A 20478-nucleotide genomic window follows, 5' to 3' on the forward strand; every position below is an offset into this window, starting at 1 on the left:
AGAATTCAATTAACGAGGTTAAAATAGCTGATAAAATCTCCTCAAAATATCCACTCCAAAGTACCTTTCGTGAAATAACAAAACGAACGTCAAAGTATGAATTTTATTATCGAATTAATTATATAAAACAGAAGTCAAAAATTAATCTTGAACTTATGAAAAAATTAAAAATAGGCAAGGCATTAATATACCCATTTATATATATAGATTTTGAAATTCATTGAAAATTCTATAAAACAAGTTAATTATAATTATAATAAATGTCAATTAAAAAACCATCCATTAATAAAAAAATAAAAAAAACTAGCTATTTGGTTTTTATTTTTCGCGTCCACTTTGAATCAAAATTTATTTAAATAAACAAATTAATATCTAATACATGTACAACATTTTAAAGTTAATTTTTTTTTATTTTCAACAGCTACAAATTATATAGTTTTGTTATAAAAAATAAATAAATAAATAAAACTTTTCAATATGATGGAATTCACAGGTGAGTGCTATTTAATATGAGTGAATACCTGGCTGCTTGATAAACAAAGTTGCTTATAATATTTTTTTATTCTTTTATATGCTGTGAATTACTTTAATTATGTTATGGGAATCACAGCGAATACCTGCGAGTACCTGTTTCTTAAGGTATGCGTATATAGGCCTTGAAGCCTTAATGAATATTTAGTCGATATTCGATACACTTATCAAACCGCCCATTTAAATTTTTTGTACACTAAATGAAGAAAAATGGTTCTGAAATGAAATAAAAAATCCCAGAGCAATGCGATTGGCATAGAAAAAAACACTATAAATATATTACTCCACATAAAAGACCTGATAAGAAATATAATCGAACCTTGGCCAAGATAAAAATTGGAATGTCGGTAAACTGCCTAAATTATGTGGAAATTATTATTGGATATAAGGAAATTATTATTTTCAATCGTTAAAAGACTTTATTCTAAGGAAACGACAATCAACTTGATGTATGTATCAAGACCCACTCGAAGGTATATTCCAAGGAGTTTTAATACAAGAAAATTCTATACTGATTCTAAAAAGAAAATAAACTTTTCATGGTAGAAACTCACAACTAGAATTCGAAATTCACCAAATAATGTTTTTGATCTCCATTACATAAGGTTTCGATAACGTGTTATTTTGGGCGAAAATACAAAAGAATACAAAATAAATTTTCTTAAATGCATTTTATTCCCGAAAATGATTAAATATAAATCTTAAATCTAAAAAAGGAACAATCAAATCAAATTCGTTACCATCACTCAATACTTTTATTTCTTTTTGCACGTTACCTACCTACGTATCCCCTCTAATCCACATAGAATAAAGCTGTTTTTAAATCCTATAAATATTCTAATTAAAATGAGGCATCTTTATACTTTAAATTCACCGTAGTTGAGAAACGTCTCAAGAGGTGATATAGCAATCTACATTTTTCTATTTTCTCAGCCATCATCTTCTCCGAGAATATTTTTTAGCCCTTTTTAATAATTACTTTCTTATGGTAGACACAAAAAAAAAGCAATAAACGTCAAGGGCCAATTTTTATATTAAAAAAAAAAAAAATTGTCCAATCGTAAGTAAGTTTTCGAAGAAAACTTGAATACAAATTATCATAAACTATTAATGTTTTTTAGGGGGATTCTAACAATCAGTGCCAGCCAGAGCAGAATCATTTTTTCAGGCTAAGGACTTGTTTATAATTGTAGAGTTCTAGGTAACGATTCGAAAAAGCTGCACACTCAAGTTCCATAACTTTTGATCGTTCAAAATGAAATGAGATTGAATAAGAAAGATTGCCAATGTATATGTATATCTAAATATTTCTCATTTCATTTTAAGCGACCAAATTAACTATACCATAGTGTTTTTTACGAATTGAGGTACGCTTTTATCTAAAGTTTTATTGCTACTTGCAGCTGATATTAACATATCATTATAACTAACTTCTAAACACTTTTTCGTATCAATTTTTAATTTTGACATTAATTCTTTTAAAATTTGGTGACCTTCTTCAATCGATTGCGTGGCATCAAGGACAGTCTGAAAAAAAAGAAAAAAAAAAAAAAATAAAAAAAAAAAAAAAAAAAAAAAAAAAAAACAAGCATAAAAATAATTATAGTATACAGCAAGTTATTATAAGAAAATCTGGTTTAAAGCGGTTTTGAAAAAAAAGAAACCGATTTTATTATGATTTTGAAAATGGTGAATTATTATTCAAATATCGATATTGGAAAATGTTAAAGTTACCTGTACTGATTAACTAGAATCAACTCTTCGTTGAGAGAAAAAATTTGTAGATTAGGAATTGGTAAAAAATCATAAAAAACAAATAAAGAATAAAGCTAGAAATATGGGATTGTAAGAGGCCAGTATAGGTACTTCTTTTGCAACGGTATGGAAGGTCGATTGTTTTTACCATAAGCATGTTTCGAGGGGTTATTTCTTTTATAATTTACCAGGCCTTAGCTTTTACGTGATCCAACGTAGCAGGTTTGTTGATATAGACGCCACTCTTAAGAAAACACCCCTCAAAAAATCCAATGGCGTATTTCTGGCTGAACGCACGCTACGATATTACACATGTCTTACCGTTCCCTCGAAGTAATGCACAATGATGCGAATTGTTCGCTCACTTGGACGATTAAAGTGGTCATAATCTTCCCCGAAATATCTATACACAGTTCTTACAGAATTGTTATTCTAATTTCCACAGCATTCTAATTTACAGAGTGGTAAACATAGGAAATGAAATTGGATCACTAGATATATGTTTCAACAATCATAATTCCAAAATTTCGACATTCTATGGCTAATAAGATATGCACAGATTTCAACTCGAAACTAGTCCGAATTTTTTGAGAAATTGACTCTTTCTGCCATGTACATGGCAGTAAAAAGTAAAAGGATCAACTAAAAAGCCAAGTGGAGAGGTTAGGAATTTGAACTTTTAATACATTTTAATTATAAAGGTTTGTTTTTCAGCTTTATTAAATTTGACCTATAAAATTGGTTTGTGAATTCAAAAAAAGAATTTTATGATTACAATATCGCACTGTGAAATGACGTGACCGAGGGTAAAATATATACGCAGCTTGCAGATATATTGATAACATCTTCGAAATTCCCATCATTTTAGTGATAATAAGTACATTACACACTTCTATTTTTAGATAAAATTCATCGATATCAATGTTTACAATTATAATAAAATGTATCAAAAATTATTTAATAACATGCAAATTAGCTCCAATTTTGTTAATAATATCACAAAATTGGGGTTATCATTCATATTTTTTTTAACGAACCTATCAATCAAATTTTATAAACAATTTAGAATTCATTTAAAAGCGTGGTAGCAGACGTGGTGGATATGGTTTTTATGAACCACACCCAATAACTTTCTGAATTAGTAAATTAATTATGTATTACTCTTTACCTTTGGTATCTTAGACCTTTTTACAAGCTTTTATTTAGTTTCACTTATCCCGTTGCCTGTCTGTAATCAAATCTTGCAAGTCAAATTTGATCCACTTCCCGGTTTCCGATTGAGGTGAAATTTTGCATGTAGATTTAGTTTGGATGACAATCCATGGTAAGGTTATGGCGTCTTGATTTTCCCATCGCTTCCACCATATTTGATATATATACTTTTTTTTTAAATTATTAATTTGAATAAAAATACTTTTAATAAAAATACTTTTTAAAGAACAAGTTTTTATTGTGCTAAAAAGTAGAAAATAATTTTATCTATGAGTCACTCATACCCGTATCTATTTGTAAAAGCTTGAGGCACGAAACTTACAAATATGATTCCGAAATGGTAAACTTTTTATTTCGTTTTTCGAAGTAAAAACAATAACATTCTATCAAAAAGTTTATAACAAAAAAAAAGTTAAGATTGGATTTTTTATAATCAAACAGGGAATACCCAATAACTATAAATAAATTTTTAAAAAACAACACTTGTAATTTAATCTACTTCTTGTGGGTTATTTTCTTTTCAATATAAACAAACAAGTGAGTACTATGATTTATTATACATTTTTTAATAGTTTTACACCTGCCTCGGGACGCCCTAAAAAGATCACACGGGTTTATTTGATATTTCCCACATTATTTTTGGTTATTTTATTATTTGATTGGGAAAATCCCTCGAATTTTTATGTAGTTATCAACAAAGAGTAACGGAAACAGAATCACGAAATATAGATAGCGTGTTTCATTCTGGGTCAAATTCTCAGACTGTTTAAATATCGAAAAATTAAGAAACGATTTGTGAGTTCAGTATCAGAACACTTTCTAAGGAAATAATCCGGTACAATCAGACAAAATAAAATGATTGATAGAATACCGGATTTCAAGGCTGCCAAACCTTAGATACAAAAAGTTCTTTATTCCTACCGAAATTCAATAACGAAAGACATCTCCGAAATTCAGTTATCAAATAAACTCTTTAAAACCTTACCAGCTCTTATACGATTTCAATCCATTTCACACCCTTTCAAGAGTGAGAGTCCTACCATTAATTGGGCCATTCTATTTAGGCCATTCAGAATGGTTGACTATCAAAGACTGTGATCGGGATCTGTTTATTTGAAATCCAAAAGAAATCGGCATCAAATTAGTTAATAAATTTTTAAATGGTCGAACGGCAGAATAGCCATAGCTATAGCTGAAGTAATACGTACACACCTCTAAAATCCCCGAAGAAATTGTTATATGAAGAAGTTCAATCTTGTTGTTATTAAAGAGCTATCAGTGAGATATAGGGTCCAAAAGGCTGGTGTCTGAGACTTGGGTTTTTGAAAAAGATTATCAAAAATGTAAATATTATTGCAATAACAAAAAAATGATAAAATTAATTAAAATTTGTGAAAAACTCATGAATATTTGAAAAATATAAAGCATTTCAATAAAGTTTTCCCAGAGCCCTTAGGCAAAATGTTTTATGACTTTGGGGAGTTTAAAAAATATTACTATAAAAAATAATATTTATAAAAAAAAAAAAAAAATTATTAAACTTTGTTTATTATGCGTACATAGACTGCAAAGAAAATGAGACATCATTAAAATGAAAATGTTTATATGATTTTCATGAGTTTATTACATTAAAATTGAACCTTATGATTACTAAAATTATCACAGATATAGGTTGTTCAAAACGAAGAGAGACCGATTATATATAAGATTAAAGTATATAAGTTAAAGATATGATATAGATAAGTTAAAGATAAGATTAGAGAGATTTTTGCTTAAAAAAGTTTTCATCCAAATCCACCAAATAGATTTTAAGTTTAACTCTTTCAAACATACAATTAAATATAACATAAATGCTTTAATGTAAGAGTGCTTTTAATATTTTAAATTTTGGTCCATTTTCTTTGACTATAAGTATAATTATTTGCTAGATAAATTGTACGCAATATTAAATTGCATTTCTACTATTGAACAACCTTGAACTAAACAGGCAACATTTATAATAATATCATGAATAAAAGTGGTGGGGGAAATTACTTAAAAAATAAACAAAAAAACTAATATTAATAATAAACATAAAATAAAAATAATTTGTTATTTTTTTAAACCAGTTGTAAGATAAATTATACTGTTTGTAAACTATATCGTTAGCCATTGATAATATATGAAGTAAGAAGAGTTCTTATGGACGTTCTTATATCAATTGAAGTTGTACACATACAATACCAATCACACACAGTAACACATAAATATATAACACCATAACACACAGTATACATTCCCTCTTTGTTTTATACATAATAACGTCCATAAAAACTATTCTTACTTGATATATTTTATATGCCTAACGAGGTAGCTTACAATCATTATATGTTGTTTTTGTACCCGTGTATAGTGTAAATAAAAAAGGAAAGCTTTATAGCACTTTAATAGCATTTTCCCTCTCTACTTGAACTCCCGGTGTAGTATATCGATACAAAAAGAACAAGCATAAGAAGAGAGGTGATGTGTTTAATTCTGACTGACCCATCTCAACTACCATAGTCAGAAAAATAAATGGTACACACACACACACACACAAACACACAAACCTGGTGATAATATTGCATCACCTTTTACAACCTCCACGAGTACACATCGTGGATACCTGCTAAATACTATTTTTATGATTATTAATTTATAGATTCTCAAGATGATGAAATCCAAAGGAAAGACTTCGACAAACATATTGGAACATATGACCGGTGTTGGATTGAGATTATTTTTCGTTTAGTAAAGATTAATTTCCCACCCACCAAATTGTTTTACAAAAATTATAAATGGATAATTCTATTCTAACTGTTACTTTTTTGTTTAAAACTGTTTTTGTTTAATTTTGTTTAAAACAAGCTTTTATTGTATTAAAAAGTAGAAAATAATTTTATCTATGAGTCACTCATACCCGTCTATTTTGTAAAAGCTTGAGGCGCTCAATTTAAAATATCAAAAATTAATTGGAACGCCTCATCTACTCTACATGCATAAATATTTTTCGATTCATTCTTGATATTAAGCGCCTCAAGCTTTTACAAATAGTCAGGTATGAATGACTCATAGATAAAATGATTTTCTACTTTTTAGTACAATAAGCTTATCCCTTAAAAAGTATTTAATTTAAAACTAAAATTAATGTATATATATATATCAAATATTGTGGAAGCGATGGGAAAATCAGAACGCCACAACTATACCATGCAGTGTCATCCAAACTAAATGTGCATGCAAAATTTCAGCTCAATCGGAAACCGGGAAGTGGATCAAATTAGACTTACAAGATTTAATTACAAACAGACAACGGGATAGGTGAAACTAAAGGCTTCTAAAAATAAGTTTCATAAACATATTTCAAATAATATATGCCTTTAATCAAATTTCAAATTGATAGATCTCTCATAATTTTTCTAAGATATTTTCAGGGCCGGATTTAAATTACTGCCGCCCTGGGGCACTGAAGAAAATGCCGCCCTATGACTGAAATTTTATTTTAATAGTTTTGATATCTTATTTTTTAAGAATTAGAATAACTAATTAATTGCAGAAAAAAGAACCGCTTCATAACGAGCTGACCATCTGGTTGCAGATAAAGTTTTTAACGCAATTCTTTTTTTCAGTATGAGACTGTAAGACTTCCCAGCGATGCGTCGATGCAGTATAAAAGTTGTATAAAGTTTGTACTGTTTGAAAGAATGACGCAGCTTCTGGGGCGCATTCTACTGCGTGAACTCCAACTAAATTCATAGAATGAGCAGCACAAGGAGCATGTTCTGCAAGATATACTTTCATGAATTCTTGCCTGTAATCCCGAATAAATTCCTGATACATTATTCGCGTTATCATATGACTGACTCTGACAATCTGAGAGATCAAGATCAAAAAACTCAAGAACAGATAATACAGCAACTAGCAAATCTTCAGCTTTATGTCCAGAGTTCTCAATAAACATGAGAAAAAAAAATTTTTTTAATTCTTCAAAAAAAAAACTATATTTATCAATTCCAGAAAAAAAATATCAAATTTTATTTTTTCAAACCTTTATGGAAATAAATTAATTTTATTTTAATAGTTTTCACTTAAATTTAATATATTATAATATACAAAATTTTAATTTGATACATAATGCAATTATATTTCTTGAAGATCAAATGTTTATTTAAAAGAATTAGTTATTTATATATTGTATAGAAAAGGTTTTCTCACTTTCCAAATTTTGCCGCCCTAGAAAATTTGCCGCCCTGGGCGCTAGCCCCGACTGACCCTAGTGTAAATCCAGCACTGGATATTTTACATGAGACATTGATAATAAGGCATCGAATATTCAACCAACTTATTAATAATATTATATATATTTATACATGATAATTAAAATTTTATAATTTATTTAAATATAAATAATTAATAAATAAAAATTAATATTGGCGGAAACAACATATTAATTTGTATATGAATAATTAACATTAATTGAAGCATACTTGAAAGCACTTGCCGTAGATCGTGCACATTTGTGCACTTAAATTAAATGTGTGTGTGTATGAAATATATATTTTTGGAAAATATTTCAAACATTTTTGTGGTTAATTAATAATAAAACTTTAGCGGATGTTTTATTCATTTTTTTTTTAACCAGCAAAAAAAAACAATACATGTAAATAAAAAACTGGAAATGATGCAATACACATGCTAACGAGTGTACCAAACTAGTGGACGCGATGGTTATTTGGAAGTCATAAATGTGTGTTCATGTTTTGCCTCAAGCAAAATAATTTATTATACTAATTTATAAAAAAAAATTGATAATCTTAACTCTCCCTAGGATTTAGATTGAATATAAGTCGATAATTTTCAACACGCATTTATTAGCTTCACCTGTAAACTAACTAACAATGTAATAAAATCTTAGAAGTCAATTTTAACCTATACTTCTAATTGTCCGATGAACTTAATATCCTCACCAAGACCGCTATGATAAACGACCGATATTATTTACCTTCATAATAATATCTTGAAATATTAAATATTATCCTCATGAATCCTTCTCACAAAATTTATGTTTCAAAATAAATGTGCTTAAAAGGGAAGAATGCTCATTTAAAAATAAATTCACTCTATGGTGCATTAAGGTAGTTCACTTGTTATATATTTGGCACCTGGTACGCGCCATATTGAATTTTCATTCTTGCCATACCTTTAGAAGCATTCTCAAGCATCTCGCAAGGATAAGACAAATCGATTGACGTCTGAATCATCAAAATCGGTTCAGGTGTTTGGTCTCCAGTGTGCCATATAGGAACACACATAAATAGACTAATAAACATATTAAGGTAGTTCCTCCGCGACCGTCCAGTCAAAAAGTTTTGGACTAATACTATCATTCAGTGCATTAACTGTGCTATGACTATTATACATATACCATATATTATTTTCAAAAGACTGTAGTTCCTCACTACTGTTTCTAGTATACATATAAATACACACACTATGACATATGCCTTTAACATTAGTCTTCATATCTTTTCCACAAAAATCATCGCTAAAACGAGTTATTTATTTAAGTTTTTTATCGAAACTATATGGTAAATAATTTTTATTTTTATTTATATATTTTCTAAATATAGTATTCTACATTATATTAGTTTTTCATAGAGATGGTGGACGTCATTCATTGGTAAATAAATATAATATTTGTAAATTTGTGTATTTTTATACACTTCTCCCATGTACACGTACAAATTGCGTCACTTTTAATTGCTAATATCTCATGTATGGCATGGTAAATCATCTTCTAATTTTAACAGCAAGTGTATTATGAATTAAATATTTTATATTCTGAGTTTTGAGAAATTCTTGGAATATCACTTTCGTGTAGGTACTACCTTGACACGTCTTTGCGTTGCTCAGTCGGGTAAAAACGGTAAGAATCGTTTTTGCGATATAAAGAAAAGTATATATTTTTTTTATATTTGATATACCTCCAGCCTATTAATTATGTACATTTTAATAGTTTATATTTCATTCCACAGACGGTGAACAAATTTCCTTTTTTTTTCATAAATGAACAGAATACTTTCATTAGAAAACCCATTTCACGAGTGAACTACCTTAAGAACATACAAACACTGTATATATTATACCAAGTTTCGTTAAGCAAAAAGTACTTCAATATAAAAATATGACGAAATATAAACAAACCATCGCATCTTCAGGTAAACTTGACATTAACCTCCTCTTATTTCACCTTTACCAAGGTCAACTTCCTTCGACGGAATGCATTTAAATGCATGTTAAATATTTTACAAAATCAATTCATATACTTTATCGTGAATAAAATTCCTTTAAGCGCAGAATCTATCGATACTTACAAATAAAAAAACATTCAGATAAACTAGTAACCAGATCTTAGCAATACTTTTTAGAAAATACAAGCTGTCCATGAAAAAGAGCTAATTTTTCATCATATAAACACAATGCATTGTCAAATTTTGATTCTTAGGTCTTAGATGTTACCAAAAAAATTACTAAACTAAACGTGCGTGAGATTTCGAGAAAATTGTTCAATTTGCTATAATATTTTTGGCACGGATTTCTTTTAGGATTGTATAATCAAACACGAGTTTTTCGACAATATCAAAAAGAATGTCGTTAGGTACAATTTCCTTGGAAAAAAGTTTGGGCGAAAAATTTCGAATTTTTTCACGTTTGGCTATGGAAAACTATCCATTTAACTACAACCCAAGTCGGTTTTACGACATTGAAGGAATTCGATGTACACTTGTTGATCGTGACTGAATAATTCCAGTGACAATAGGTCGCTATTACCGATTTATGCGTTAGTAAGGTCAAAATAAATTTAAAAGTGTACTAAATAGTGTAGTCAAAATCAATTTTGAAAATTTTAAGGGGGGTGTTTTCTTACCTTTCTGCATGTACATATAAAGTACGTTCTACTAATTGATATAAACTTGACTTTCAAAAGTATTTTTCATTGATAAATCAAAAAAAAAAATTGTATTCAATGAAATAAACAATCCGCGTTCACCCCCCCGCTATCTGGTTTACAAATAGGATGTGCTCGTATGTTCACGCCACGTGCTTTACAAATTACTTAATGAAAAATAAAAATAATAGAAATACCAAAAAAAACATAGATAAAATAGTGGTTTGTGCGAGGAAATAATACAATTAAAGTGAGCTCGATACAAAAAAAATTATATAAATAATTAACCACTAATTTTGATTGGATATTCAATTCTTATTTATGAATGATTTTAAACATATTTATGTATTCAAAAAAAAAAAAAAAATTTTATAACTTCTTTTTATGTGCGTAGATTTTCATAAATAAATTTTATGTTTATAAATGTACATAATTTAACAAATATTACTTCAATGTAATATAATGAATAGCTTCTAGTTATAGCATACTTAATCGTTAAACCTAGCTCTTATTTTACTTAACAAATAAAATTAACAAACTTTAAAAAACCACCGATAAATGTGGTTTGCTCCTTGCGATTTTCTTGAAACATAGCTAAAAACACGCTCGATCAAGTCACCTTTCAAACAAAAAAATCAAAATTGCTTCATCCGTTTAAGAGCTACAATGCCACAGACGAACACATAGACACACACGTTAAACTTATAACAACCCTATTTTTGTGTCGGGGGTTAACAAGCACAGTTCCTTCGATTTGCTGTTACAACAAGAGTTGCGTCAAGTTTAAGCCACCAATCCGTTCGAATTCGATATACACCCATGGCCAATTTTTCTTATCTCTCTCTGCCTCTCTCTCCTTTTTCGCGATGCCTTGCCATCTTCAGGTATACTTTGATTGTCCTTTTGATTTAAGTCTCTAGTTATGTGCTTTCTGATTAATCAGACAATGTAATTTTCGCTACCACGCCGTATACCGAACCTTAAATCCATAGCTCCTGATCATTACTCCCCTCTCCCCAAGGATACTTCTCATACACATCCGTTGATGAACTTTTAAAATGCTACTTATTTTGTTGTGTGACCAAAGATACACTTTTATGATTGCACAAGTAACTGAATAATAGCCGATGCCACAATCAATTTTTGTCAAAGTAAAAATTGTAAAACACTTACTCTCGCCACCGGGCAGAACGGTCAACTTTCGTTCCTCTATGCTAAATGAAATCGAGCAGTATACAAACCACAGGAGCAAGAAAAATAAATGCCTCCGATCTCATGTTCAATGTCGCTCGAGGCAAAACCGACATTATTTACTTTTGCTCGCTAGATGTGTAATATACCATTGTTTTTATAAAAATACTCTGATAATACTAATTGAGACCTACCACAATTATTATATGATTGGAATCTTTTATCCTTGAATGTTTGCAGCAAATAAAACAAATAGCACTTTATTTTACACACTAATATTAATTATCACTTAAATAATATTATTACAATAGTAAAAAATTTATTATTATTTAATTATTATGTGATGGAATCAGTTACATCTAAGTGTATAATTAATTAATAATTAATGCTTTTAGCTTGTGAATTTATAGTAGAAAATTTGGGACAAAACTGCCATAAAAACACATTACAACTAAAATCCTATTTTTTCAGTCTTTTGGGCATTTATCGTTGGGTCCAAAGATTCAAACAATGAAGAAAAAATTCGATCTGTATACAGAGGATTTATGGCAGATTCTTATTAGTTTTGATTTAAGTATATTAATAGATATAATATAAGTTTCTTTATATATTTCATACTATCGAGACTCACTGGATGTGGTAATGTGGTTTTCATTGAATAACAAAATTATTGTTGTTTTTTTTTCATAAAAATTTGTTGTTTGATGTTTTAAACCAAGCAGGGATGAGTATTCACTTAAGTTTTTTTTCGTAAAAGTTCAAATTTCAACCAAATTTTCAATTTTTTTTTTTGTATATTAATGACTGTAGTTTACAAAACTCTAATAGACAGCTATGAAATTGTTTGAAACTATGTTTCAAAAGATTTTCCTAAATCGTCATATGATTTTCTCAAGAAAAGAAGCGACCCAACGGGGCCTGCATTCTATCTTTTTTTTGACTAAGCCCAGCTCTCTTTACTCTGATCTCGAGTTCTTCATTTGATGATTTTGGCAAACTCTTCTATGATCATTATTATCTAGCTTTACCACCATCAACTAGGTTTTCCCAATTCCTACGAAAAGGAGCTTGCAAAAACTGTCAGTTTTCAGCCTTATTTGGGCATGAAATCTTCTCCATCTCTAAATAACGCCGCTCCACAACGTTATTAGTTGTTTTCCAGTTGAAAGTCTTCAATTGATGATGTATAGGAAGAAACCGTACCTTTCGTTATACCTGTGGTTATAATTTTGATCGTCTTTTTTGTCCTTCCTCGCCACTCTTCCAATCAATCGGTGATATAATCGAAATCTTTGTTAAGCAAATTTGTGGTATGCCTAGCAAAGATTTCTTAGTTAGTCATTGGCTTTGGCTAACCAATTGTAAACTCTCGGTACTATTTACTTTAGTGGCTTTAGATTTATTAAAAGACTGTTCGGTACTATACTTCCACGAGCCTTTGTTTTTTACTTTGTATAAAGTTTTGTAAATGCCCTAAGAATTAAGTGTTTCCCAAAAAGTGTATTTTACAAAAAATGTACAAACAATATTCAAGCCTATTTGAAAGAGACTTAATTAATTTAACGAATTAAAATTTTTTACGTTTTTAAATTTCGTAAAGGGAACTTCACTGAGTGCACGCAGCTGCTGCGCTACATGTTTTTCTTTTCTTAAAATGACCTTGAATAATGTCATAGCTCATATCAAAAAAAACATCATCAATTATTTACGTTAAATTTCACCTTTTTATGTAAAATGATACGACCCTACAGGTATGAAAATGAATGGTGTAAAGAAAATCTCAACAATATTGAGATACTTTAAAAATAGAATATACATTTATTATAAAAGCATGAAGAAAGGTCATATATAGAGAAAGTTTACAACTGAATAGACGAAAACGAAACCTTATCTTTAATGTGTCTTACACCGCACCGCGATGCTGCTGGAATGGAATACTATCTTTTAGAAGAGTAGGGGTAGTAGTGGGGGATGATAACTTATAACCACCAACAACAATATCAAATATGTTTTACATCGTTTAAACATCAAACGTTGAGAAAATCAAGTACACGTACCGTAAGTGACACTATGAAATTGTATGATATCATATTCATTAAATTAAATTACAGCTGATTTGACAATCAATTTGGATGGAAAATAATAGAATTTGCTAGCAAATTAGACTGGCTTTTAGTTTATTATAAAACTGGTCGGGCCCTGCGGTCACTTTTGCTATAGAAGAGACTGATGAGAGTAGTAAAAGAGCTTTTGATTTTATTAATATCAATCAAATAAAAATATTATTTTGAGAAAGGCAAAGATGTCGACAACCAGGGCACTGCAGAATCGAGGGCAACGAAATGATCGAAGAACTTATCCAAAAAGAAGTCTCAAACCTGTGCCAGAGCTCGTACAAAGGAATGTAAGAAAGTTAAGCTGATGAAAACTAGACGCAGTGCCGCAAAGCCAATCTAATGGATTGGCAAAAACGGGAAAGATGTAAATCTCCTGTTTTTGATGGTTATAGATCACTGCAAACTTAAAAGGCATTTTTTTTATCATTGGGTTAGGTTAGCTATATTAGCTTGGCCACGAAAGATAAACTTAGGCCACAGGGCCCATTGTGATACCCCATATGTGTTTAACAAACTTTTCCGCTGATCATTTCATTTATCAGCTTCTCAATTATTTTGATTCGATCGAGTTAGACAACAGTGCAACCTGTCTGAATTATGATAGCATATATGACATAATCTTTTCATCTTCAGGAAGAATTTCTTCGTATTCTGATAGAATTTACTATTCAGCTCGATCGAAAGGGGGAATTCGAGATGAAACAACCAAAGAGACGCTCTATAAGATAGCGTGCAAGACATGAACTGCGCATGTCAGAGGATTGAATAAGTCTCGAGGGTACGGGTTAACGTCCTAGAACGAGATATTTATCAGGCTTTTACCTCCCCCCTCTTGATATCAGTACTTCAGCCTGATTGCAGTACATTATTCGATCGACACCGAAATTTCTTTAGTAGCTGCCAGTCTATAACTAGTATGACATTTTAATATATAAATCATTTTGTACAAAAACAATTTAACCATCCCTAAAAAGAATAAATTAATTAATGAAAATAATGTGGTAAATCATGTTTGTAAGTGATTAACATTTTATGAATGAAAAATGTTTGGTAAAAAAAAAACTGAATGAAAAACAAGCACACAATGTATATTAACAAATTTTTTTGTATAATAAAACTTTTTAAGTGGCTACCAAGTAAATTTTGTTCTTTTTATCTCTGTGTAATAAACTAAGTGTAAACATGAAAAGATTTTGCTAAGAAATTTGTAATAAAACTAACCTTTCCTACTTACACTTACATTGTTAGTGCACTACACTGGATTAACGAAGAACAGGACATAATTTTTAACCTTGAGTTGATTTGTTGTGAATGGATGTTTATGTAAAAACTTTGTTCATGTACAATGAAAATTCAATTTATATTCAATTTTTTTATATCAGTGATTTTTTTTATGGCATATAATTATATTATAACCAAAACAGGTTTTGAAAATCACATCAAAGATTTTGAAATTATCATAAAAAAACAATTGATAACTACTTGTGGCAAAACATTTAAAAAAACATCACATTGCCTAGGAAATGAATTTTTTTTTTTTATTTGATAAAATTGATGAATTATGTATAATTAATTTTTATCAATGAAATTATTTATAAAATCAGTTTTTGAGGAAGGAAAATTATGTGTATTAAAAAAAATATATATATCTTAACACATATTATAGTGATGCACCTTTATCTACGACTGAATCCTCAAGAACAAATTAGAGCAAATGTGACTAACACTACAGTTCTGGTCTGCAGTCTGACTGGTCAAAAACTATTCGAACTACTGATGACTGGTCAAAAACTATTCGACCAGTCCTCAAATTTGTACTTTTTGGGTCAAAACTACCTTATATACTGAGTTTTATCGAAATTGGAGATAAAAAAGATTTTTCGATTTTTTGCAATTTTTTTAAGGGGGTAAAAAATCGATAAAAATGCAAAAAAAAATTTTGTTTTGGAATTTGATGAAATTCGGTAGATGGGGTAATTTTGATCCAAAAAGTATAAAAATCGCGTTAATATAATGATTGGATGCAGAATTTCCGAGATATCGCAATATTTGTATCGATTTTAGTCCATATCTCAAAAACTACTCGACCAGTCATCAAATGCACCCTATTTTTGAACTTTTTGGGTTAAAATTACCTTATATACTGAATTTTATCGAAATTGGAGATAAAAAATTTTCTCAAATTTATGAAATTTTTTTTAAGGGGTACCCCTTGAAAAAATCGAGAAAAACGCAAAAAAAAAATTTTTGTTTTGGAATTTGATGAAACTCGGTGGATGGGGTAATTTTGACCCAAAAAGTATAAAAATCAGGTTCATTTAATGATTGGGTGCAGAGTTTCTAAGATATCGCAATATTTGGATCGATTTTAGTCTATATCTCAAAAACATAGGGTTTTATTGATGTAAAATCCATTCCCAATTATCAAGATTTATATAAGCTAAAATTCAAAAACGAATGAACTAGCACCGTTGTATAATGTAATTGGCAATGCGTCCAAGTCCATTTTTGAATCAAATTACCAGTGCCGGATTAAGCCCATCGGGGGCCCTAGGCCAATAAAATTTTTGGGCCCCCCTTTTTTTAATAATTGTAAAATTAATCGTTATTTTGCATATTTTGAGTTTCAAAATACATATTATCATGAAATAAATTGGTTGAAAAGAAATTTTTTCGAAATTTGAAAAAAAAAAACTTGAAATTGAAAATTTTTGTTCAAAAATAATCATATCAGATTTTCGTGGGGGTCCTTGTCCGTCGGGGGCCCTAGGCCATGGCCTAGTCCGGCCTAATGGGTAATCCAGCACTGCAAGTTACCTTAATAAAAGATTAACTTTGACGTCATTACAATCTCTAACTGCCAAAAATTGTGTAGCTCCACCCCTTTATATGTAGTCGATAAACATAAACAATCACCAACAGTGAGACCAGTCTACATTAAAGAACTCGCAAAAGACGTAAGAGATCTTTTATTTATTATTAAAAAGTAGTTTTTTTAACCTCATTACGATACCTTTCAAAACAACATTCATCTTTAAAACATATATTATACTCTTCAGGTGTACTTTAAAATAAAATTAAAATAACTAACATACATTTATTACCAAATGACGTCACTAACCAACGTCAATGCGTTACAAAATATTGCAAATATTACGTCAACGATTATAAAATGTATTATATATTTAAATTTAAAAAAAAAAATAATAATAATAATGTTTATCAAAATTTAATTTATAAATTCAAATGTTAATTGAATCAAGTTTAATTTTTTTTGAAAAACATAAATAACAATGAAAAAAAAAATCAAAAATTGAAAAAATATGCTAATAATTTGATAAAATTTGCTACTTAATAGTTTCTCAAATGATATCTAGCGCCTTAGGATTAGAAAAAATCTACCAAGAAAACTTATTTATCGTTAGTAAAACTAAAACTGCGCATGCCAATGAAATATGTTTTCAATAGGGTATTCCACTATTTTTGAAAAAGTACTTCAAAATATTGATTTTGCTAATAAAGAGCCACCAAAAATTTATTTCGGAAAAATACACACGCTTTCTTGCCAAAAACTAACATTAAATTTTAAACCTTTTTTAAACTGTCAAAAACGCGGGCATCCAATTTGATGACGTAATATCGGTATCACTATATGAAATAACACAAATAATTTTGACAGATATATTCATAGACATCTGATTATAATATATATAAATACTTATTATCTATGTATATATTATATCCAGTTGTCTACACTGAACTAACTGATGATCTATGACTCATACCGCTATGACATCGCAGCAAGGCTTACCCGCGTTTTAGGTCACGTGATATACAGTTTAAAAATCACGATTTTTAATTTTAATATTTTAAAAGAAAAATGTGTTTTTATGGCTCAAAATCAGAATATTTAAGTATATTTTTACATAAATTTTAACTTTTTTCAAATTTCATGATTTATTTTTGACTAACGATAATACCCTATTGATAAGAGGTTGCTATAACTAATCAGTCGGGTGATATAACCTTTGTTAAGGTAAAATCTCCGTTACAGGAGAGCGTCCATAAACTACTAGAGTTTAATATTGCCAATAGAAAGGCGAACCAAAACATCATTGAAATAAATTTTTGGATAACACGAAAATCTCCGAAAATATTAAGTATTTAAATTTACAAACAGAAAGAGAGAAGAATAGCACGTGATGACGTCATAACTTGCGATAGCCATAGAGACTACATGTCAAAAGTGGTTTTACAAGTAAAAAGATCAGATCTTGTCATCTATTCTCGTACATTTTCAAATTTTAACGAAGATATACATTGAAATCGACATCGGGGCAAAGGCCTATTCAAAAAGAGGGACTAAATTTTTGCTGGATATTATGGCATAAGGAATTTTGTAGTCCGAAAAGTGCGTACTTCTTTATTACACATTATGTTATAGATTTAAAAAAGTTACCTAATTTGATGTAAAATCCAACATAGGTAATTTTAAATGACACATACTGAAAAATAGCACGGGAATTTCCAAACAATTATTACCTATATGATCCCATATCTTATTACTATCAAAAAAAATATTAGGTTAAAATCATCATAATATAGAAACACCACGTATTTTTATTATAACGGTTAAAGTTAACGGTACATTAAAAAATTCACAGAAATATTCAGGAAAATACACTTTTGGGAAAAATCTTTAATACCTTGATTTAGTAATAACATGGTTATTAAAAAAGTAATTATTGAGTAGTTTTTATTTAAATTTCCATCGATTACCTGATTAAATGATTTTTCCCAGAAAATACGGTTTTTTCTTTACAATTAAAACTATGAAAATTATCTAATATTATGAAAGATGTTGAGAACTATCTTAGAGGGTGTGGCACAAAAATATGGTAAATTTTAAGTTGCAATTAAAATGGAAATGTTAATTTTTTATTATCGCCTCAGAAAAAACAATAAAGATCCCCGCGCTATACTTATCAGAAATGCTATCGTCAAACTTTCTGAAACTTTAGGAAAGTGTGAAAGTTAGTTCTAACTGAAAAAATTCAACGGTCTTTTGTAAAGTTTTTGGTTTTGAAGATGTACCCTTTATCAAAAACCCCCTTTACAAAGTCTTCTAAGGAAATCGTGCCAATCATAAATTAAATTCTGTATGCAAAACTTTAGTTTCGATTCTAGATTTTAACGATGCTAGACATATCTAAAAAAAAAATACTCTTCTAATCGCTAAATGAGCTTAATTTTTATGTTTATTGAGTCCCTATTACCCTATTATTCCTTTTAGAGTATTTAAGTCCTAACTATCCTAAACATTCTTAGCCACGTGGACAATTATTTAAATTTAGACATATCTCGAAAAATACTTTTGAATTATTATATGAGTTGAATTTTTTTAATTTTTTTGATATTATTTAGCCTAAATAATCAGAATAATAGCGACATCTTTATTACATTAAAGTACTTAATCAAAGTGCAACACTACTACTATCAGTGTATATCAATTGAGTGAAATTAAAAAAATGATAAAAGATGGCATTAAGATCGATAAATATTGTGTTCAAAATCCCCCCACACTTGAGAATGCTAAAATAACCATAATCTAAATTATCCAATTTCAAATCCAGATTTCAGATTTATTTATAACGGCAATTTCAGTGATTTTGAAAAAAATAAATTCTCATATGTATTATGATGGTTCATGACTTGGATGAAAACACTGAAATGAAAAGATCAAAGCGCAAAACAATGTTAGGTTAAAGTATAAAAGTTTTGCTTAAGTATAAAAACGTAAATAGTTCCAATATTTTAATTTACTTACCTCTAATTCGATGAACGATCCTAAACCGTCAACTTCATCGACATGAACACGCGTTTGTCCAATAAGAAACAAAAGGCGTTTCTTCGAAACTGTGCCTTGAACACCAAGCGAAGCCGAAAGGATTCCATTTAACGAGTCGTATGTTTTTGAATCCACATCCATTTTCTTATAATTACATAATTTTGCGCCTGTTGCATTAGGTCTTACATAAAATATCAATTCAGCGATAGGTTCATCTGTTTTATCCTAGAAATATTTGATTTTGAAAAATTTGAATTTTTTTTATTAAAAACTAAATCATACCTCAAATTTTCTTAACTTTAAACGACCTTCTTGTACATTGTAAAACGTATCAAATTGTTTGATTATTTTTCCTTCTGTATCAGCGAGTCCTTTTATAATTTCCAATTTTTCAGCAACATTGTCTAATGTGGCTTTCATTTCTATATTACGTGCATCTGTGACTTGGGATGTAAAATTCATTTTTAAGTGTAAACTTGGGCAAAACTTGAATAAAAATAACGCAATTCTATTTTTAAAAATTTAAATACTGAAGGTATAAAGATAAACAAAACTGAAGCTAGGAATAGAAGTGGAGTAGTACCAATTGGCAATAGTAATTCAAAAAACCTCTAGGGAGTTGTATTTAGTCACTATAATACGGAAGCCTGAATGCCTCAATAGCTTTTTTTTAAAAGTGTCTACCAACAAATATAAAACCAACTAGTTCACTTTCAACAAGTGCACTTGTGACTTGTGGGCATGAAGGTTTCTTTATAACCTTCATGCTTGTGAGACATTCTGGAAACAAACCTTTTTGAAAATGTCAGTCGGTAATGACTATTCTTTAATTAGCCACTACCGAAACTGTCTGGAAT

General features: G+C 29.2%; 1 protein-coding gene across 1 annotated transcript; it reads right to left on the bottom strand.

The window, feature by feature from the left end:
* Positions 1-1290: 1290 nt before the first annotated feature.
* On the bottom strand, positions 1291-20105 carry LOC123298142. The gene is made up of 3 exons (XM_044880056.1): positions 19904-20105; positions 19601-19846; positions 1291-2058 (listed from the first exon to the last, which is right to left on the bottom strand). The coding sequence occupies exons 1-3, from the start codon at positions 20081-20083 to the stop codon at positions 1870-1872; spliced, it is 615 nt and encodes a 204-aa protein (XP_044735991.1). The 5' UTR covers positions 20084-20105; the 3' UTR covers positions 1291-1869.
* Positions 20106-20478: the final 373 nt, after the last annotated feature.

This window comes from Chrysoperla carnea, chromosome 4 (genome assembly GCF_905475395.1).
Source record: "Chrysoperla carnea chromosome 4, inChrCarn1.1, whole genome shotgun sequence".
Lineage (NCBI taxonomy): Eukaryota > Metazoa > Arthropoda > Insecta > Neuroptera > Chrysopidae > Chrysoperla > Chrysoperla carnea.